We start from the raw sequence: 23,402 nt of genomic DNA, 5'->3' as shown, positions 1-23,402 counted from the left end.
AATGAAGATTATAGACATTTTTTCTAAAAAAATAATTGAAAGATCTTGTTAGATGACTTGATTTTAATAATTTAAAGATGGAGGCGACCGAACTACAAAGTCTGGCTGTCGTTGAGATCTTTGATATTGGGAAAACTCCAGAATTAATGAGGGTATGCTCGGAATTTGTGTTTGTTTTTACTTTTTCAGAAATTTGAGGAGGTGTCAACCCATAATTCTCCCTTTATGCTGTCAATATGACGAGATTAAGGGTAGGGCGTAATGTTTGAGGATCTGATTAACAGTCCTTTAAGTTTTATTCCATGAATCTTTGTTTGTGCTGATAGATTTGATGCAGGATAAGAAACTACCCATCAAGGGGGAGGAAAACATATGTGAATCCTTAAAAAACATTTTATTTATTCCAGCTGACAGTACCAAGTGTCTGTGATGAAGTGAAAGTAGATTTTATTATCAAAAAGATCTGTGAAATGAAAGGTAGGCTCAGTTTATCTGTGCTTAAGAGAAAAAAAAAATAATGAAATGAATGGAGTTTTACATCCTACTTTTCTGCACCATGTGGGCTAATGAAGACAGGAAACGCCATGCAGGATGTAATGAGGAAAATTTGGCAGGACACTGGCGTTAGCCTGCTCCTTATCGATTTCCATTTGTTGAGAAGTCTTTAACGTGCACAGCCTGTATCACACATGGTCTTCGCTTATTGTCCCATCTGAACTATTAAACGCTTTTTCCATGCTCAAGAGAAGCAGAATATGAAAATTCTTTAAGAGCACAGGGTTTAGCTCATGCATAAATAACAGCTCAAAGTTATTACAAACGGTTAAAAAAACTTCATGTGTTATACCGCCATCACCTGATGTTGAATCTCTATTCTGAAAAGTGACACTGATGGCCTAAATGTATTATAAATTGCGAAACAAATCCCTGACAGCTCCGAGTTAGCTTTATGATGCAATAAGCTATACAACATTGACAATCCATCAACATTAAATCAAACTATCAAATGTTGCATTATGCCAGGAATATTTTTCAGGTATTGACAGAAAACAGCAGAGATATTTTGGTCTGTTGCTAGGAGATGAAAAACCTCTTAAAAAGTTTAAATTTTCAGATGAATTACTGCTTCCAGTTAAAGGTCAGACTCATTATTCCTCCCAACATTTTATGGCAAGGCTTTGTTAGATAGTATAGTAACCTTATACCTCTCTGCTATTGAGTTTGTCAAGTGTGTGTCCTTTCGCACATGTAGTAATTATTTGATTAGCTGAATATTTTTATGACTTATAACAAAAACAATTTGGTCAGATCTTTGATAGTTAGTGAAGACAGTACAAAAGAAACCCACAAAACAAAACAATTTGTTTTTGATAATTTGAATATCAGATTAGATTAATCCCTCATTTCCTGAAAATTGTTTTATTATTTTTTGTACCTTCAGGTGTATATTTTAAAAAATGGTGTTTCTGTTTAAAAACAGAGAAGAGATTAATAAAAACTAACCCGGTTATTGCTCAATTATTCTTTCATCAAGCTCAACATGACATAAGCATTGGTGAGTTATTGCCCTTGTTAAGTTTTTAATATTAGAATGAGTGAGTGTTTGTCCTCTGCCTTGTTTCTTGATATAAACATTATTGCCCTTGTTCATTTGCCTTATGTTAGGATTGGTGAGTAATTGCCCTTTTTCATAAATGCATATCTTGATTTCTCAGACATTGACCTTGTTCATTAGATCACATTAACTTTTTTAGAGTTATTGCCCTTGGCCTATATTTCATTATTACACCTTTGTCTCTATAAGTAAGTATGAAAAAGTAATAACTATTTTTAGCTGCCTCACCAATAAAATGTTCAAATTTCTGTTTTTGTAGGTAGATTAAAGCCCACCCCTGATCAGTTAGCTAGTCTAGAAGGTAGGCAGGTTTTCATCTAATGAAAATATGGAAGAGCAGAGTGGAATATGAAAAACTGAATTTACATGCAACTGCTTTTGGCTTCCATATTTTATGAATTACTTTTGATATAGTTTACCTAATGACTTAATCTCTTGTCAAATAGCTTTTTTGTTAAAAAAGGATATTGAAATATGGCAGTCTTTGTGTTCCATATAAATTTATAAACAACATGAAGTTTTTCAAGATTCAGTCTGTTGAAGTTTTGGCATCGATGTTTTAGGTTTCAGAAAGATAGATCTTATTGTTCACTCGTGATGACATATTCTAATTTCTAAATTTTGCAAGTTGCATTTTGGCAATCTTTGGCCTCCATATAAACTTTTGGCTGGTAGGCAATCATTACAATTTATCATTTGTTTATTTGCAGATTGTTTAGATCCTGAGTTTTTAGCAGTAGAACAGTATTTATCTATTTGTCATACTATACCAGGCTACGATTCATTAACAGTTAACAGCTGTCAACTGGTAGACAATACAGCTAAAACTATAGTCAACGTAAGTACTATAAGCTAGTGGACAATACAGCTAAAACTATAGTCAACATAAGTACTATAAGCTAGTGGACAATACAGCTAAAACTATAGTCAACGTAAGTAATAACTAGTAGACAATACAGCTAAAACTATAGTCAACGTAAGTAATAACTAGTAGACAATACAGCTAAAACTATAGTCAACGTAAGTAATAACTAGTAGACAATACAGCTAAAACTATAGTCAACGTAAGTAATAACTAGTAGACAATACAGCTAAAACTATAGTCAACGTAAGTAATAACTAGTAGACAATACAGCTAAAACTATAGTCAACGTAAGTAATAACTAGTAGACAATACAGCTAAAACTATAGTCAACGTAAGTAATAACTAGTAGACAATACAGCTAAAACTATCTGATACACTTAAATAGTTTTGAAAACCTCATGACTTTTTTATAAATTCTGTTTCAGTTACCACAGACATCATATAGTGTAGATATATCTCAATATGGTTTAAAACTTATATCAGGTTAGTTTCCTTGTAAACGTCTAACTATATTAGCCTTGTGGACTCTCTGAAAGTGCTGCTGAATTGACAGACACAGTTGAAGAGTGTTTCTGTGAAGAGCATACCATATGTTTTGCTAGTTTTGTTTACTATCAAAAGTTAATATCCTTGCGGTCTCTCTGAAAGGACTTCTAAGTTGACAAACCTAAGTCTAGAATTACTCAGTCAGTAGTGAATTGGATTGCAAGGTGTCTGTTCGAATCCCTCTCAAGGTAAGAAAATTTCTGATGCCTGTACCAGTGCTTCCGAGGATGTCGGCTCTCACTACGTAAATTCTAAAATCTAAGTGATTTTATAGTGTTTCCCAAGTAATTCTTTGATTTTTCAATTTCTTTTTTTCAGAAGATACAAAAACAGAATTCAGTGTTCAGTGGTTTCAAGTGTTCAGTTTTCGTTTAGATCTAAGGGACAATACTCTTACATACTGTTTAGAATTAATACATCATAAACCTCAGACTTATCTCCCCTTAAAAAGTGAACAATGTGAATATATGCTGGCTGTTACCTTGGAGATGATCAATGATATTCAGGTAAGGTCAAGGTCAAGGCTGTTGATCATAAGCTTGTTTCATACAAGATGGCGCTAATGGTGAGTTCTGCTGTTCAGATTTCCTGGAATCAACAGGAAGTTTGCAATTTGAAACATGTTCAGAATGCATTTCGTGTGTGCAGAAAAATAGGTAGGATAGACAAAATTCAAAATGGCGGAGAGAGGAATAGAAGGGACAATTTTGAACGTGATACTGTTTGATTGACACCTATTCATTTGCTTAAGGACAATATTCCAAAGGTTCTTTGTGCTACAGACTGTTTTTCAAAGATCCCTCAACTGTTGGAATTTTTAAAAGGGGAACCTAATGCCACTGCTAATGCCCCATTGCACACTGCCTGATGTTGACTGTCATTGTAAGACCAAACTCTTGCGAAAAAGAACAGCATAAAACTCCATTTCATATTGAAATCAGATCAATTTGATTCGTACTTTTTTTTCAGGCTGATGATCCAAATGCTCCGTCATTTTACATCACGAATATTTCTAATCTACCAGATGGCAGCACTGAGTGGGAGAATATATTATTTAATTATCGCGGGAAGAGTAAGAAATAGACTGAAGATTTTTTATACAGCCGATTTTGTGATCTTTTTTAGAATTTTTTGTGACTCGTTTTGATGTTTGAAGGGAGTTAAGAGTCTTGGGCAATTATCCTTTGATCTCATAAGACGATATTTTGTCACTTGATTTGATCCAGTTGATTTTTTATTCGATATAGTGATTTTGAAGAAGTCGCTATTTTTAAATTGCCATGGCCACAAGATATGACCATCCGTAACTAACCCTAAAAAAGTCACTTGATAGCGTTCTTGACTATCAACATGGCTTCACTCTTGAGAAAAAAGTAACGCAGAGACGGAGTAACAATCCATTGCTCATGCACATCGTGAATGAAGCTTTCCGATTGGCTGCTAACAACAGGTTGGAAGGCTTAACCTCTGCGATGATGAGGAGAACAGTGACTCATTGGATCAAAGGGTAAGGCATGGAAGACACCTAGAACCTTTGTTAAAGGCATTGTAAAAGTTTTTGTAAACTTTTTTTGTGTATCAGGAACACTGATAGCATCAATTTGCACTGTTCCAATTTTCAATCAGACGTCCGTGGTTCTTGTAATTCTACCAAAAGTAAGCGTTTTATGACATCCCTGTTGCACAAGCTGCTATTGACGTCTTATAATACAAAGTTTTAGTGGAATTACAAGAACCACAGACGTCTGACTAACAATTGGAATGGTGCAAGTTGATGCTTTCAGTGTCCCCGATATATATACAATTTTTAAAGAACCTCTTTAAAATCCCTTTAAAGCAGGATATTTGTGACTGTGTTTTGGACAATATTTTTGTAATTTATAATAAGACAGAGAAGGTTGACTTTGTAAGTTATTTTTTAGGACATAGCTCATATTGTATATAATCGAAACTCTACAGCGAAACTATCTTTTTATTAGTATATCACTCTGCTATTGGGTTTTTCAACTCTTTATTTTCTATTGTAAATTTGAAAAAAGATCTCATGAAATATGGCATATTTATCGGGATGTGTTAATTTATTTCTATATATATTGTAAATGGTTACCATTTGATAGCAGTTACCAGTTGATAGCGGTTACAAGTTGATAGCTGTTACCAGTTGATAGCGGTTACCAGTTGATAGCGGTTACCAGTTGATAGCGGTTACTACTTTATAGCGGTTACCATTTGATAGCAGTTACCAGTTGATAGCAGTTACCCGTTGATAACGGTTACCAGTTGATAGCGGTTACCAGTTGATAGCGGTTACCAGTTAATAGTGGTTACCAGTGGCTCAACTAACTTGGGGACTGGTTGAATCAAGTCCACCAACCCTCAGTGAGCACCAATCATCAGGGGGCACCAACCCTCAGTGGGAACCAACCCTCAGTGGAAACCAACCCTCAGTGGAAACCAACCCTCAATGGGAACCAACCCTCAGTGGAAACCAACCCTCAGGGGCACCAACCCTCAGTGGGAACTAACCCCTAGGGGCTCACAACCCCAGAAAAAAATACAAAATACAAAATATAAAAATGAATGAAATAGCATTATCTACAGATTGAATTTTTTAAAATCTTCCAATAAAAGACTCTGAATTTACTTACAGAGAATCTCAGAATGTAGGAGAATGCACCAGGGGAGGTGCCCCAACCATCTTAAGTCCACGAGCCCCAACTCGTCTAGTTGAGACACTGGCAGTTACTGCTATAAGACTTGACCAAGATTTTTGCTTTGCTTGGACTATTCACTAGCTGTTTAAATCTGAAGACAACTTGAAGCAAAACCTTTAGATCTGTATTTTTTATGATATTGTGAAAATGGCTATTTCTGTTGGAATTTTATTAATCTCAGTTTTATATATATATTTTGCCATGTCGTACGACTCTAAAATTTGTTATGGAAAGTTGGATATTTTATTTTTATCAGAATTTCTTCTGAGTTAGTGACTGTTAGAAATTGATTATTTTTTTATAGAATAGATTTGATAAGGAATTTAGCTTCTTACTATGGTTGAAATTTTTTTTTTTTAAGAATTAGAATTTTTTTTTTAGAATTAAGAATTAGGATTTTTTTAAGAATTAGGATTTGGAATTAGGATTTTTTTTAAGAATTAGGATTTGGAATTAGGATTTTTTTAAGAATTAGAATTTTTTTTAAGAATTAGGATTTGGAATTAGAATTTTTTTAAGAATTAGAATTTTTTTTAAGAATTAGGATTTTTTTAAGAATTGGGATTTTTGTTGTTGATAATTACGATTATTTATAAAGAAATTCATGAATGGTTTTAGAAATCTGAAAAATTATAAAAGAAATTTAATTAATTTTCTAGAATTAATTGTTTAAATAGCTTTTGTTCAAAATGTGAAACATGCTAAGTAAATTCCAACTGTGAACAAAATGAACATTGTGCAATCTATGAAAGATATATAATTATTTAAGCATTATCAATTGTTTTTTTTTTTAAATATATTTCATTATTTTAAGTTAATGACATTGTTTTATATTATATTTGTGATGTATTAATATTTTATTTTTGAAGGATTGGCGTTACTGATTTTAAATTATATTATTGCCGAGATGGTGAATTTATTGCTGGTCTATGTATATTTAGAATTGATTTTGAAAAGAAACACTTTTGGCGTAAGACCATTAAAGGGACAGGTAGGCCATTTTTTTTGACCAATTGTACTTTAGTCTCAGAAAATGGAATTTTGTAGCTGAGTTAATCAGTAATAGTGTTCACAGCTCACTGTCGAAATTTAAGCCTTCAAATCCATGTGTGTCCAGAATTATCTGCGTTTGAATGTTAAAATGACGACTCATCAATTTAAGATACTCTGTGATATATAGAAATAGTGAGTAAAATTCCTAGTTCGAAGTATTTTTTAAAGGAATTATGTGATTTTCGTACATTTCTAGTACTTCTGAAGACTATTTACATATATGCAAGGTCAAAATCATCCCCCAAAATGGCACACCTGTCCCTTTAACTGTGGTATTTTATTTTTAATTATTTTATTACATGTATTAACATATTTATTTTAGTTTTTATTTTAATCCTTTAGTTTTTGTAGAGAAATACTAATTTTTGTAATTAAAAGATAGGGTTGTTTTGATATTTACTTTACAAGCTGAAAGAGATTAATTCAAGCTATCTGTATCACCTTTCAGAAAGAGAATCTGATATCAGTTACAATTTAGATCGTTATTTATATTTCTAAAAGCAATATCTGGGAATATGTGTGAGAATGTAAATAACCCTCTGAAATTGACTAAAGGCAGACTAACCCTGATGTCAGATTCAATTTTGAAAAGTGGTACGGTTAGCTAATTTTTAGCTCAATCAGCCAAGACAGCTAATATTTAGACGACTATACACCTTTAAGTTGATTTTGTAAATCAATTTGTATTTGTATTGAGTTGATTTGTACTTGTATTGAGTTGATTTGTATTGAGTTATTGTTTTGTTTTTGTATCAATAATATAGTTTTTATTATGATATTTATATATATATATATAAATATAAATGGTATTTTTTATATTTCATGATATTTTCATGCTTTCGATGTTTTGTATATATATTAATTACTGCTCTATTTTATAGTCAAGTAATGACATTTTGCTGGCTGGACTGTTCTGGACTGTTCTGGACTATTCTTTCAGAGGCTTGCTTATTCTGGACTACTGCGACCACTGAAGTCTAGACATACTGACTCTGACTGTACTCTATCAGAGGCTTGCTTGTTCTGGACTACTGTGACCGACTGAAGTCTAAAACAGGCGGACTCGGATTCTACTCTATAAGAAGCTGGACTGTTCTTGACTATCGTGACCGACTGAAGTTTAAAACAGTCGGACTCGGACTATCAAAGGCTGGATTATTCTGGACTATTGATGTATACTATGGATCTGTTGATGATGTTTATGTAGATATTAAATATACCTATCTTGAACTGAAACTAAGTATTATGTTGTATTTTTCTTTCTCTTCGTGCTGCCCAACAGAGTCCACATGGCCCATGGTTTACCTTGTGCAGAGACCCGTAATTACAATGCCCCCCACTCCCGCGAAAAATAATCGCGACAACCAATCAATTCTATTACTGCAACATACACCATTGCCCCTCCGGATATATTACTTGCCCCTCCGAGTAGTCTGAATACCGGCCTGACAGTGCATCAGGGGTGACCATGATTACCTTTTACGGTTATGAAAAAGGTTACCTCTGAACTACTTGTTTTGGCAACCTTCCTCCCCCAACCGCAAAACCGCCACTAGTAAGACTCCCAAAATAAGGAGCCAGCTTCGGTATCACTTGAATCGGAACCCACGAGGGGGCGGGGAGGGTGCGGGTTGTGGATTGATCAATAGTTGTTGATTAAACAATACAGATACTTAGTTTAGTGTCGATAACCGTCAGTGGGTTACAATATAACATAACTACCCAATTAACGCTCTGTATATTCATATTCAACAATCATACTGTCTTGACTATCTTACGGAAAAGTAGAACGATCGGTCCAAGGACACCGAAATTAACACTTTTGCATACAATTAACCGCACCAACTACGGTTTCTGATGGTTGGAAGACAATAGCCATTGATTGGCTATCGAGATCGCCATCAGCTAATTAACGACAATTGAATTAACACCTATTTGATCCGGAATCGGTGTCCTGCTGTTGAACGTCTGGGTTAAACTCTGAAATAGAAACGATTAACTCATTTTGATACGGACTAGCTAGAACGTTCACAGCAAAATCTCCGATAGAGCGTTGATTTTATTAATTCTGTTATCATTTTATGGATTAGCTGAATCTTGTTAGGATTAACAGTCTTTCGTGCCCACATCTTAAAGGTATGTTGTCCCTTTATTTTGTTCTCCTTAAAGATGTAATTCCTTATGAATTTTGGCTTTGGATTAATTTTTATCGAACAGTTTTGAGTTGATTATTTATGTTTGCGGTTGGGGTTCTGGCGACCTTGGGATTTGCAGTGGTTTGCGACTTGGGATTTGCGGTGGTTTTCCTTCCCAATCAGTATAACGTGAAATGCTGAACTTGACAGAGAAACGATTCACGAATAAAAAAACCATATCACAAATCATATTTCCATTTTCATGCTACAACTATGCATGGGTTTTTATGACTCATGCTAACTGACATTTGTCAACAAGAATTAACGTCAATTGGAAGAGATGGCAACATTTTCAGATAATATTCCGCTCTACCAAACTCCTTTTACAAATATTTTTTGGAAAAACCCGTTGCTTTGTTGAAGAAGGTCTCTTGACAGAACGATTTCGTCTCACTCCATTTGTTTACTTATTAAGATTATTCAATAATTCATAATTCTAAAAGAACTTATTAATCGAGGCTAGTAGAAATGATAGAATGTAAGCATCACTGGTTGATGTGGACTTCAAAAACAAAAGGATGAAGAATAAAAAGCATAAAAGACGCGATCGATTTGCTATGGCAATGAATGGGTTAAATAAATCAATTATGAATTCATAATATTGAGTTGTCATCGTTAGAAACAAATGTATCTATGTGTCATTGGATTTAACGTAATTCTCAAAATTTGTAGAGGTTAGTTTCCAAATTTTTGAAAGCTAGTTTCAACATTGTTGGAGGTTAGTTTCACAATTTTTGGAGGTTAGTTTCAACATTTTTGGAGGTTAGTTTCATAATTGTTTGGAGGTTAGTTTCACAATTTCATTTCAAAAGAGTGCTCCATCTAGGATTGTCATCATCTAGAAATTCATTTTGTCATCATTAGAAACAGTAGGTTCAATGTGTCATCGGATTTAGCGAAATTTTCGAAATTTTTGAAGTTCTGAGGGCACAGGCTATTCTATCAATATGTAAATTGGTAAAAATTTTGAAAGTGGGGGTGGGGGCAAATCCGGGCCATCCTCTTTTTCAAAAAATAAGGAAAACCATCTTTAAAATTCATTCTAAAGATCGCCAATTAAACGTTTTTTGTCCCTCACAAAAGTAAAAGGGGTATGTGCGCTTTAAGTTTAAAAAAATAACACATTTAGTGGTAAAATTTTTTAGTAGATTCTGTAAAATTTTGAAGCCCAGTAACGCCTTCAAGCATAGTTTTGGCACCAAACATCTAAATCAACACAGTCATATTATTTGTCATATGGAATTTATCACTAAAAATCGATGGAATCAATAGACATCATTAGTAAACATTAATAATGTAAACAATGTATTTATCTCATATCTGTAAATACACGAATATAACCTGTTTTCCCTCCAGGCATCGTTCAAGTTAAAACTTGGCTTGGAAATTTTCCAATTCTGGAATTCTTGTCATCTCCAGATATATTTGAAAGTTTCGGCAAAGATTGAGCCATTGTCTCTTAAGAGATTGTAAAGATATCGGGGACATTGATAGCATCAATTTGTACCCGTTCCAATTTCCAATCAGACGTCTGTAATGGCACTAAAACGTTGACGTCACTACCACAAATATTATTGTCAGCTATTTGCTATAGTGACGTCATAAAAGGCTTAGTTTTGAAGGAACTGAAATAGGCACAAACATCTGATTGAAAATGAGAATATCGCCAATCAGCGTCCCCGATGCATAAGTTTAGAATACCTTCTTACAACCCCATTAAAGTCAAAACAGTGCATACTATAACAATTGACGAAATTGGCTGCAGTAGTCAATTTCAGCTAGATCAATAATGCAAGAACCTCTTTTGTGTTGGTGATCATTGTAGTGTCTGCTTTACCGTCTTCATTAGCCGTCATGGTGCAGAAAAGTAGGACGTAAAACTCCATTCATTTCATTTGTAATGTCTGCTTTGACAAGGATCAGTTTGAATAACGAACATGTAGAAAATGCTTTTAAACATTTCAGATTCACAGAAACAATGAACGAAACCCAGTTGATGCAGAGACATGCCCTCTTCCAGAAGAGCTGGGTACAGAAGACCTGTTCCCATGGTAACAGAGATTCTCCTGACGGACAGAAACCTCTTGATCTGAGTCAGGTGACCTCCAGAATAGATAGTGGTCTGAGGAGAAGAGATCACGGTGTTGGAGATGCCCTGAAGGTCAGTATATAGGGCGGAGTGTCTGGCTGCATGGAAACTGCAAAACCCTTTCTTCCATTGAAGTCAAGGCTTCCCATCAATGTAAAACAATAACATTTTATTTTTGTATTGGTAAAAATACCAGTTGATCTCTGGCTTCACTTCTTTCTTCTCAATGGCCTTTCCCAGATTTAATACGTCCATGGAGGAATCTAGTGCATGCTCTTATCGTCATTTTTGTTATTCCAGTCTACGAGAATTCTACCTCCACTTCAAAGATGTCGGGTCTCGCCTTCACCAGTAGCGCCGCCTAGGTCTTTACATCGTAACCATGGTAACAAAAAACTCAACAGTGTCAACAGACCGTGGCGGGAAAAGGTTCCGAAACTGAGTGACAACACAGATAAACACATTGGTAGGTAATATACAGTCGCTTTGCCTGCTACAACACATGTATTGGTGTATCCTTGGTTATCCAGGTTCTGAATCCGTCAAAGCATGGGCCCAAATTGAAGTAAAAGAAATGTAAATCAAGGTCCTTCTGTGTGGTAATGGTCGACCCGTTTCTTAAAAAACCCATAGATTTAAATTGACCGAATTAAAACACAGGATGACAATCTTCTATTGATTATACCAAACACTATTTCGCAAAATTCTAAAATGCTTCAAAACTATAGAAGTTGCATCTTAGTCAATAATATTCATTTTTTCAGAGATTCATTATTCCAAGATAGCACCTAAAGATAAATGGATGGAGTATAAACCTAAACGTTATGTCGCTAACCCCAAATACGGTTCCATTTATGAAATAAGGTATGTACCTGAGCACGATTTATTCTCCCACTTTTGCGCAGGACTTAGAATGTCAAAATCCATTAACTGTACACCACATGCACATGATCCCAATAGCGCATTGTTAGACAAGAAAGCATAGCTAACTATCGCATAGTTACAGAACAATAATTTGTTACTCTCAACTGTATCTTCTGCATATGCCATAAGCCGCTTTGGAGATCATAACGTAAATTTAATGAACTTGGAGACTTCTGACATGCTATTTGTATTTGTATCTCAGTATTTTCAGAATATGTTTTTCATAATCTATACAAAATCTCAACGGACTGGAATGTTTGTGTACAATGACAACATGCACTGTAAAAGGAATAGGAAACATTGATAACTAAGATGGAATAATAGTCTCATTTAATCATAACATGTCTTAAGTAGATATTCGAAGCACATGATATCACTTCACATTTGCTTGTCAACCTATCTTCACTCTGTTTATACTGTATTGCTAATATGATTCGAGTCAATTTTGAATCCTTTATCATAGAAAAGATAAAACATCAAAGCCAGACCCAATACCCCCACCTGCAACATGGCTGTGGGAAAATGAGTATAAACTATGGAGACTAGATAAACTAAAAACACCACTTCCAACCAGGTAGGTCTTATTATCCTAACGTTATTTCATGGTATTTATTGCGTATTGGTGACATTAGGTGCATATTGCATTAATAACGGATAGCGCCATGTTGGACGTCACGTGATCGCCGCCTTTAAGGTTCTAAAGAACGCCAAACGTCAATGAATGTGATTAAATTTGTCAACGTAAACAATAATTTTTCCCGCTCTTCAGTACCTTAATGGCGGCCGAATGAAGCGACACCTAACGACAAGGGCGGATAACCGAATAGTACATCTGTACGAGAAAGGTCTATAGTTAAAACCATAGACAGTAAGAACTGGCTAGATCCTTCCTAAACTAAATTGTAAAATTTTCTAGATGTTTAAAAAGAAAAGAGATCACAGAACGAAAAGAAAGAAAAAACAGTGACGAGAGACCACATGCAGAACTATTTGCGTAAGTTGAACTCTTATACATGCCTCAGATTAAACTTTCATTAATCTCCAGAAGAAAACCGACATTTGTCTATACAAATAGCGGGATTAAAGACAAGATGTACACTTTCTGCACCGTACACTTAACCAATCTCAATGGTCCTATAGTCACAAATTTAGCTCAGTTAAAAGTTAACAAATGTCCATAAAATTCTGTATTGCTATCTGTTTGTAATATCGAAAGTTTCTGCATTGATAAATATTCCCTCAATGTGCAACTTCTGATTTGCTCGGATTCCTGTTTCCTACTGAGTTAATAAGGAATGATACTCTTTCAGGGCATACAATGCAGAACTACTTTTAAAACAAAGGCGACATGTTTGTGCAATAGAAATACAGCGACAAGTTCGAGGATGGTTGATCAGAAAGGCTATCAAGGAATTACGACACCAGGTAAATGATTGTTGCTTACCCTTCGAACACCTCTTGAGTCCACTCAGCTAGTCTATATAGTATGTCGATTCGCCAGTTCATAAAGTATTTTACATTTTTACGTTGAGAAAGCCCACAAATATCGTAAACAGTTCATTTTGTCCAATGGAGCGACCAGGAAGATGTTGGCTCTTTATGGATTTCCTTTTGTCTGGAAAATTTCTTTTTCAAGCTTATCAAGTAAAATGATGATTAATCCAAGAATAAGCACACTTATGATCAAATTTCTTAAAGAGGAACGTTCCCGTTTCAGGTGTTACGAGGATTGAGTATGACGTGGTGGGGATTTATCCAGGATTACAGAGAAACCATCATCAGGATAAAATCTAGATACGGTGTCATGGATAACTCTTGTAGATTCAACTTAAAGGAAGTTTCAGAATACGTCCATTTTAGGGAAAGTAAGTCAGAAGCAAAATTTTCTTTTTTGGAATACCAAATATATTGCCTATATATATTGTCATATAATGGGAAGCCAAATTGATGGACGTTACTATGAACCGTAGTTCATGGAAGAAAGAAACCATTGCTGATAAGTGTCTTGTAAGTAACCGCAACTGAAGCTTCGGAACTTAATTGACAAACTCACCTGTTGAAAATATAGAACGCGTTCGTGGCAAAGACTTCGGAGCTCATTGAAAGTAACCGCCTCTAAAAATAGATGGAGAACTACTCCTTCAGTGAACGCAACTGCTGCTTCGGACAGGATTATTATCACGCTCCTTTGCCTTCAGTATTATTTTTGTGTTTCCCATCCTGATTCCAGGCACATAGTCACACGGGATCGGACTTGGAGTGCTTTGGGTTTCTAAGAATTTCGTTTCTTTGTAGAATGTGAACAAGTGTTTCATAAAATGTCTCGATGGGAGAAAATGGAAAAATTGGATTTACCAGAATTCTTTCGGAGGTGTGATCTCTATCCTACTGAAGGGGACATAACTCGTGCCTTCAACACTATATTTAGAGGTAAGGACCGTTCTATTTTCTGTAATCATCATTATTTTCAGCAAATTGGGTAAGTAAACTCATTTACAGGGTACATGATGTTAACCCGTATTAATGGCTGGTGAGTCATACCACGCTCGACCTTCCACCTTCTAGGACACTTAATGTCTTCTACGATTGGCCCTGTATCAACTTCAGGACTAGAATGCTGCTAGCTACTTACTGAAATTAACGAACATTGGCCGAGGTTGAGCCGAATGCTACGAATGGGTTTGTCAATTCGGCATACCTGTTGGAGACTCCACAAGACTGATGGACAACTTAATCAACACTTTTCTACTTCCAGGTTCGCTAAATACAGCTGAAGTGGTCTTTGTGCTGGATTGTTCGGCAAGTTTCGGTCCAGTGAATTTCCAGCATCAGGTGAATTTTGTTAAAGATGTAGTCCAGGGTTTCGAGGTGGCTCCAGATAGAGTTCGAGTAGGTGTGGTGCCTTATAATGAAAGTGTGTTTCACTGTTTCGGACTGACCAAATTTAAAAACCTTGAAGAGGTCAAGAACGCAATGGGTAAGTTTCGTGACTTCCGGTTAAGTGATAACCGTTTACAAATTTTTGAGGATGAGTACTTGCTTAATCGTCTTCTGTGGCCTTCAAAGATCAGATGTGAATGATGATTTGTCTTTTCCCTCGCTTGAGTCTCCTCTCTAAGTATCTAAATTCTGCAACACATTCTGGCGAAGAAAATGCTCACACCAACGATCTTGATGATACTGATAGTTGACCGGATTCTTGTATCTACAGATGAGTTCACTTATGCGCTCCCATACCTGGCTCAAATCTTGAACAACTTGTGGAATGTGTAAACTTCCTCTGGGGTGGAATATTGTCGCTTTGCCGGTAGCACGTTACATTGTCCTGTGGAGTCGAATCCTCCTTAAACTTAGAAAATGCTTCTAGTCGCCGGTTTGGTGCCCTAACACCTAAAGAAGTAATCATCAGTGAGCCTAAGGAGGTGATCAAAAAAATATTGTGAATGTGAATTGTTTTTTTGATGAATTTTAGATTCGCTTCAGTTTAAAAATGGATTAACAAGAACTGACTTAGCTCTGAAGATGATGAGGCAATTATTCAAGGTACATTGTAAATAAAATACTCCCTCGTGTGAACGCCCTAAAAGAAAATAATGATGACAAACTCAAATATTAAGTGTTACTAGGCTTTCTGAAGAAATATCATACGCAATAAAACTTGCTTTCAGAAATGAAATGAACGGAGTTTTTTGTCCTACTTCTCTGCACCATGTGGGCTAATGAAGACGGCTTGTTTTCAGAGAAAAGTACAACAATACAGTGACTTCAAGACCATTTCTAAATTTTTCGTTTTCTTTCATTTTTTTATTCCATTGTTTAAACAGGGTTTTGGGAATCAAAATGTGGAATGTGTAAGAAAACACAGAACGAAAATATATTAAAAATTGAATAATCTGCAAGACTTCAACCCTTGTTTTTGTTAATTTTAGTCTTCGCGACCTGGTGTTCAGAAGATCGCGGTGATTTTAACAGACGGGAAATCCCCCGATCCTGATGGTACCAGACGCGAAGCGAGATTAGCACGTGATGAAAATATTGATATATTTGCTATAGGTAAGAGAACTTTGAGCATGCCCAATGGACACTATAATAGTGGAAGGTTACGGAAGGAGTGGGGGGGGGGGACTTCAAATTATGAAACGAGGGCTATTTTCACTTAGTGATTGGCATTTTTTTTTATTATTTAATGTGTAAGTTCCTCGGATTTCTAAGACATTCATTGCATCTCGGTAGCAAAGTATAGAGTAGGTTTTCGATGTGTCCATATACAAATGTGTATTTTTTTTAGGAGTTGGTCACACGGTAGATAAAGAACAACTAGAATATATTGGTGGAAGTCCAGACCACGTTAAAATATGTACAGATTATTCATGCCTTAGTCAGTTCAGAAACCTCGTCCACGATCGTATGTGCATGGGTAAGTTCTTTGGTCTGTGGCGTCTAACACCGAGTTACCTCTATAATCTAGTCCTAGCACTTGAAAGTATAATTCAGCACTTAAGCATCCCACCGTATCGCTCACAATTAAACCAGCAAATCCAGCATTTAGCACGCATACACCAACAAGATAGGGAAGCCCCTTAGTTCATGAAAACCCGTGCGCTGAAACGATTCTGTAACTATTTCAGTGTGTTGTGCCTTCTGTCATCAAATGTTACCACGCATCCAGAAGGAAGGCCTGTACAAATCCGAGGTGATGGACATCGTCTTTACTCTATATCCGCCGCAAGCAACAGACATCGACCCATCCATTCACCATCTTAGACCAGCGCCATTATTATTTTCTGGTAAATAACTTTACTTATTATCTCCCTTTCATTAATAGGAAGTGACCAGGCTGATGGGAAATCAAGGCAGATAACTCCGGGAATATTAGATGTTTGTCGCCCTTTGAATAAAAGGGAGGTAATTGATATATTATTGACGGTTTATCCACCGGAAGCTACAGATTTAGATGCAAGACCTTCGAGATGGATTCGTCCTATTGTTGATGGAACCGAGGCCTGGTCACTTTTTGGTACGTTTGTAAAATATCAAATGAATTTCACCCTCGAAATGTTCGAGTAATGTAGTCCAATTTAGTAGCGAGTGCTATCAGGTGTTCTAGAGAACTTTGATGTTGTCTTGCTCTTTGAACCGTGTACTAAAGCAAAGTACCACAGCCTTATTTTCAAGAGACGACCGTTCACGTTAATTTTGTATTTGAATATTTTGAATTTTGACATTGTAGTATTTTTATATGCGTTTTACATATGCATTCATATATTCCAGATGATGAAATTCTCCAGCGGACAGACTACAAACAATGTTTAAGGTTGGTGATACAGGCAAAGTTAGACAGAGATGGGGTCATGGACATACCAACAGATCTCAAGTGGGGAGTGGAACAGGTGTCCAACATCGAAGAAGCTTTAGAGAAGGTCGAAGCATACCTTCAATTAAAAAAGCAACAGCGCATTGAAGGGGAAGATTTAGACAAAGGAAGGGTTTCCGATGAGAAGCTTTTGGAACAGAAGGAAGAATTTGATAAAGACGCTGATGACAATGCTGGTTCACGAAACACAAAGGCCAATATGGGTGATTCTGAGCTAGGGATCAAAGAGACGGGTTGTGAGTTTTCGAATCCTAAAAGAAATTCCAGTGATGAAGGATCAAATCACAGCATTTCTAACTTCGACCAAAATGACCAAAGAACAGTGAACATCGAAAAAACGAAGGATGAGAACATCGAAAATATTAGGAACATCACATCGAGAACACAATCCCCAGATCAATCACCGTCTGATCAAAATCCACGACCTGGACAGACCAATATTTTACGCATTAACCACGAAGAAGACCCAAACCTTGTTCAATCCAGCTTACAAGTTTTAACGCTCAATCATAAGGACAATACTGAAATTCTGAATGTTCGTGAACACGGGACGACCCGAAGGACACTGACGTTAAACAGTGATCACAAGTATTCCAAAGAGTTTCGAAGGGGTTGGGTGGGAAACAAAAACGCGAAAGATATTCCAAGCCCACCGATTGGAGATGAAGCAAATCCATCCGAGGAATACAGTGAAGATGACAAGTATCAAACATGGGTTGGACCAAACCCTTTCATAAACCGAGAAGCAGGTGATATTGAAAATCCTGAATCTGAAAGAAGGCGAGAGATGTTTGAAGACACTAGCTACTTCACATGATCTGGTCAATCAGTGACGACGCAGTGGATGTAAAGGGGTGCATTTGAAGACGCTCTAGAAGCTTCAGAGATTGAGGTTACACTGCTAAACCTCAAAACATCAACAGGATCCATCAAAGCTCCTGTTGATCATGTATTTGATTGACATATTGTGATATTTGATTGACATGTTATGATTTATTTGACACATGTTATTTTTTTATTAATATATTTTGACCAATTTGATTGGCATGTTTTTGGAAAGGTTTTGAATTATTTGATTGACTCTGTGTTTGAAAGATTTTGACATTTGATTGACATGTTTTGCTTTATTTGAGATATTTTGACGTCTATTGTATGACAATATATTTCATTACAATTTCGTTTCTTTCTGGGATATTTCTTTGTAATCTAACAAGTTTTCTATCATTAATAAAACCATTTCTTCCCTAAAGGTGACATACTCTTTAAATACACTGTTCACTCATCGTTCACAAGAAAATTGCAAAAAGTGGGATAACAACTAAGGTTCGTGGTGATCCTTACTACCAGTCGGTCCTTGGTCAAACCTCTTGTCATTTATCTTTCCCGGATTATCAGTATCAGTACCCATTTACAGCTTGGTCGACTGGAATCAAGAGTAAAGAAGACCAATTTAATGGCATTAGACTTTCACGCGGCGACCACGATCAGAACCATGGACCACTATCTATTAGAGGGAAATACACCTGAATAATAAGATTCTGGGAAAGGGTCAATGCCACGAGGTTTGGCCTGGTAGACAGATACCTAGTGACTCAAGGGGCATCGTCAATCCTATTGTGATGTCAACAGTGGTATAACGTCGTCATATCCAGTAGAGAACTTGTATCGGACGTTTCGCCTCAGAGACAAGACACTTATAGGTTGGCGTGAACTGTGAAAGGTAAATTATTGTTGACAAATGTAATGGACAGCTCTTCCCATGGTGCCGACGCGTGTTTTGGATAAACCATCTGCCTCAGGACGGATGCAATGGTAATGGCACATAAGCTAAACAAACCATCTCAGTCATACTTTTGGTGGGACTAAATGATAATTTGATATATATTTTAGGATTCTATCTACTGAGCTGGGGAGTTCTGGCGAACCCTAGCACAGAAGTCACTAAATTCCATTTTTTCCTGACCTGAGAGAATTACCCCAAGCCCCATTTGTGGGTGATTTCTAACAAGGAGAATGCCCTCAAGATCCGTTTTTAGTACCCTTTTTCATTCCGAAGGACTCTGTCTTTATCACAGAGTCTCTAGTTTCAAATTCGTTAAATTATATTCCAGAATGAACACGAGTTCCGATCTGTCAAGTAAGTCCGAAGGTGAAACTGCTACTAAGGCCAGATCTAGTAGTATAAACTCACCCGAACGATCGAGTTTAACGTTGTCATCGCCTCGGATTCCGGGGCGGGACCAATCAGGGGCAAATCCTATGCCTGTCAACGATAAGCGACCCTATGTAGCCAGGGATAAGCATAAGCAAAGTACTGACACTACAAACCACAAAGCGGATCTAAAGATAGAAAAGGGGTGTCTTATGTCGGCAACCAATGGCGACGAAGTGAGGTTGCCAAAGCCACCAAAAGCGGAAGTAGGACAAGACGCCGGAGTCAGACGATCGGAATGCTTCAGGAACTATCTCCATACGTCTGCAAATGAAATCCAGAGATGCCAGGCTTCCTTGCAGAAGTCCTTACATAATAAAACTTTAAATGTTGCCTACATAAAATACCTGGAGAAAAATCAGGAAGCCCTGAACAAGGCTATTGACAATTTTGAAAAGAGGAAAACAAACGTAAACCGTCAGCTGCGAGACGAAGAACGAGTTTCGTCTAGAACGTCCAAAATGAAATTTCTACACAGATTGTCTAAGGTAGGTGGGTAGGCTATCTTCAGCCTTATTCTAAGAATACGAAGCTAATACACACTTTGTCTCCAATAGTCACAGTTTGTAAATGTAGCTATTTGATTGGATTGTACGCAAGCCACAATGTGCACAGTCTGTCGAGGTCTCTGATTGGCTGTATTCGTTAGCGAACAATCCAATCAAATCCATAATACATGACTGGTGGCTTTTGCATTCAAGGTATACGTACGAAGTTCGTCAACTTTGTAACAGCTTGACATTGTGAAGAAGAGAAACACAAGTAATTTGAGGGTATACTTCTACGAGTGACTGGTAAAGCGACTACATCCTCCCGCTGATTTCCGTCTAGACCGCAACTTTTGCTTATATTCTAGCCTGGGATACGGACTAACTTCCTATAAAGCATTTTCACTGTTGTCTATGAAACACAATCCTTAGTAACTAGTAATTTTCTTTTTTAAATTTCAGATGTTCATCAAAAATCGAGAGATAAAATCTCATAACTAAAGACTAATTTCAGTAAATTCTTTAACTTTTTCAACTTTAGTGTGTGTTGGTTTGATTTGCCATCTGGTTCCATACAAAAGATGGGAGTCACTTTTGACAAACCAACCCTTTTTTACAGTGTCTCCATCATGAATTAGGATTGGATGTATGAGGTTAGATGTTTCGAACTTCAACATTAAAGGCATTGTAAAGAAGAATTCTAAATTTCATATGCGTATAGGGGACACTGATAGCATCAATTTACACCATTCCATTTTCAAACAGACGTCTGCGTTTCCTGTCATTCCACTACAACTTAGTGTTTTATGACGTCACCCCTGCAAAATTTGCTTCATATCACCTCATAAAACACTGAATTGCAGGAACCACAGATGTCTGATTGAAAATTGGAATGACGCAAATTGATGCTATCATTGTCCCTAATACACATACAAAATTTATAAAACCTCTTTACAATTCCTTTAAGCATTACTGAAACTGCTCTGGTCCAGTGGAGTTTGGATAAAGGGGGGGGGGGGGGATTTCTGGCCCACCATGAGAGAGCATGAAAATATAAGAAATAATAGATAAAAGTTTATTTACAAAGTTTTATAAAGATATTTTCAACATTCCTGCTTGTCATTTGCTGTAGTTCATCTGTAAGTCCTTGACATCTGTACATATGCAAATTATTTCAACTTTGACCTTTGACCTAATTTTTCCACAACATATTTTTGAAACATATTTTCTTTCCAAATTCAAGTTGAATTTGCAAAACTTTTACTTAAGACTGCAAGGATGTCAAGCAATGTCTTTTGTTCATTCATTCACAAATTGTCCAATGATCACATGATGTTGATTAACCAATAAGAATGAAGGATGAGGATGACATACAAAAGGTGAAGGTCACTGATAGTAAAGTTCAAGGTTCATTCCATCATGTATTTCATCTAATTAAAGGATTAAGGAAAATGATATTGCACAATAAAAATCCAAGAATATGGCTTGACATAGTCAAAATAAATTTATCGTTCCATTTTTGGTGGCTTTAAAGGGATGGTTTACTAAAATTTTGATATGTGTTGGGGCCATTTATGGCTTACGACAATTAGAACAGAGCAAATCAACGATATCAGTGTCTTCACCACATTCAAATCTTTTCAAAAACCTCTTTCTAATAAAATTTCTTAAAATATTCAACATGAAAATACAACGTATAGACCTTACCCTAATTTTTGGATTTAAAAAAAAAAACATCCCAATTTTCTAATAAAAGTAAAATATGTTACCCAAAGTTTTGATTTAAAATTGAAAAGGATACAGTCTCCCACTGTTATATGGTCTTTAAATATTGTGTACCTGAAAAAACAAAAGAAATCAACAGAATATTGTTGAATAATTGGCTAAAATAACACAATAAAATTCAATAAGAGTCATTAACTAATGAGTAATTGATCCTGCAATTTTGCATGACTTGTTCTTATGTATTTTTCAATTCTTTGTGACACAATATGCAAAAAGGCACATGTTTTTGAGCCCATGATGCCACTTAATGATTCACAAGCGAATAATTTGCAATCTGAATCATCTAGCTATCTTACCATTTTTTAAGAACTATTTTATCTGCTCTGGTTCCAGTCTGTGCTGATATTAATTTCTTTAAATCACCAATGGTATCATCTATGCTAATATTGGGTTAAGGAATTTTTTCAACACAAAAAAAAAAATAGTAACACAGGAGTTTTAAACTGGTATCAAAATAATTTTGTCATAAAAAATAGTTAAGCAACACTAAACTGAAATTCACCTATATTACCAATCAATTGTCCAAATTTGTATAGTCCTGATCGGACAAATGTCATACAGTGTGTAATGAGGAACATTTTGTCAGGACAGCATCATTGGCCTACGGTCTGATTTCCTCCCTGAAGAAGTTAATTTTAACATGCTCAGCCTGTAGCACACACCGGCACTGTTGCAGTTTCGACCCCTTTTCCTTCCCGTTGAGCTATCGATTTGAAACTTGGCAGAGGGGTACTTATATATGTCCTGAATATTCACAGCAAATTTCAGACAGTTCCAACTTTTCCTTCCATGGAAGGAAAAGGGGTCGAAACTGCAACAGTGCCGGGGAAACATGGGTTTGAATTCTGGACCTTCAGCGAAGAAGAACTTACAGTTCCTATGTGCAACCCTGTCTCCCACCCAAAAATCTATTCAAATGGATACTTGCACTTCACTCTAACTTTTTTCCCCAATCTGTCATTACAAGTTATCTCTAGCATTTTGATTTCTATCAAGAGTTCACTTTATGACCTGAAAATGAAAGGAAATTGAGTTGTACATCTTACTTTTGTTCTCCATGCCATGAATCTAGATTAGCCTACTAAGGGCAGGGCAGTGTGCAAATTATGTTACCCTGATGTTGCTAGCTCATTTTGGCTATTTAATTCCAATTTTTTTACCTATAGGCTAATGATCGTGACGAGAAGGTAGCTTACGACATTGTGATCGAACATCCATTGAAGCATAGATCCATTCCATGCCCAACCACCCCCACCCCTCCTTTTCCCTCTCAATATTTCAACCCATTTGTCATTATTTTCGTGTTCAGTTTACTAGGATAGCTGAAACGTTTAAGTCAACTCACAAAAGGAGATAAACGCAATGAATAACAAATTTCGCATTAGTACATGGAAAATGCTCACGTTTTGTTTTGACCGGAAGTTGCTATCCGACATGTGGGGCTACGGTTTTAAATAAAGGCACATTTTCGTATTTTCTTTATTTGGAAGAAAATAATTTGAAATTGAAATATGGTTTTGATAATTCTTCCGTAAGCCTATG

At 36.2% G+C, this 23,402-nt stretch overlaps 3 protein-coding genes across 3 annotated transcripts; 2 read left to right on the top strand and 1 right to left on the bottom strand.

Annotated features, from left to right (window-relative positions):
- Nucleotides 1–77: 77 nt before the first annotated feature.
- LOTGIDRAFT_155995 (hypothetical protein) lies at nucleotides 78–18,192 on the top strand (the record flags this gene model as incomplete). Its single annotated transcript, XM_009046034.1, has 26 exons — nucleotides 78–152; nucleotides 408–477; nucleotides 1,037–1,138; nucleotides 1,442–1,555; nucleotides 1,875–1,916; nucleotides 2,326–2,453; nucleotides 2,906–2,963; nucleotides 3,345–3,532; nucleotides 3,996–4,098; nucleotides 6,610–6,731; nucleotides 9,661–9,662; nucleotides 10,954–11,149; nucleotides 11,378–11,543; nucleotides 11,842–11,941; nucleotides 12,465–12,575; nucleotides 12,918–12,995; nucleotides 13,312–13,426; nucleotides 13,719–13,866; nucleotides 14,297–14,431; nucleotides 14,757–14,978; nucleotides 15,474–15,544; nucleotides 15,931–16,054; nucleotides 16,290–16,418; nucleotides 16,630–16,788; nucleotides 16,827–17,018; nucleotides 17,273–18,192. 26 exons carry the CDS (start codon nucleotides 78–80, stop codon nucleotides 18,190–18,192), a joined length of 3,870 nt encoding a protein of 1,289 aa, XP_009044282.1.
- A 1,295-nt stretch (nucleotides 18,193–19,487) lies between these two features.
- On the top strand, nucleotides 19,488–20,576 carry LOTGIDRAFT_155994 (hypothetical protein; the record flags this gene model as incomplete). Its single annotated transcript, XM_009046033.1, has 2 exons — nucleotides 19,488–20,075; nucleotides 20,538–20,576. 2 exons carry the CDS (start codon nucleotides 19,488–19,490, stop codon nucleotides 20,574–20,576), a joined length of 627 nt encoding a protein of 208 aa, XP_009044281.1.
- A 560-nt stretch (nucleotides 20,577–21,136) lies between these two features.
- On the bottom strand, nucleotides 21,137–22,871 carry LOTGIDRAFT_229894 (hypothetical protein). The gene is made up of 4 exons (XM_009046032.1): nucleotides 22,785–22,871; nucleotides 22,157–22,240; nucleotides 21,877–21,914; nucleotides 21,137–21,505 (listed from the first exon to the last, which is right to left on the bottom strand). Exons 1-4 carry the CDS (start codon nucleotides 22,838–22,840, stop codon nucleotides 21,462–21,464), a joined length of 222 nt encoding a protein of 73 aa, XP_009044280.1. The 5' UTR covers nucleotides 22,841–22,871; the 3' UTR covers nucleotides 21,137–21,461.
- Between the last annotated feature and the right edge of the window lie 531 nt (nucleotides 22,872–23,402).

This window comes from Lottia gigantea, assembly GCF_000327385.1.
Source record: "Lottia gigantea unplaced genomic scaffold LOTGIsca_10, whole genome shotgun sequence".
NCBI lineage: Eukaryota > Metazoa > Mollusca > Gastropoda > Lottiidae > Lottia > Lottia gigantea.
The sequence above is the reverse complement of the archived record's forward strand: the minus strand, read 5'-3'. Positions and strand labels throughout refer to the sequence as shown.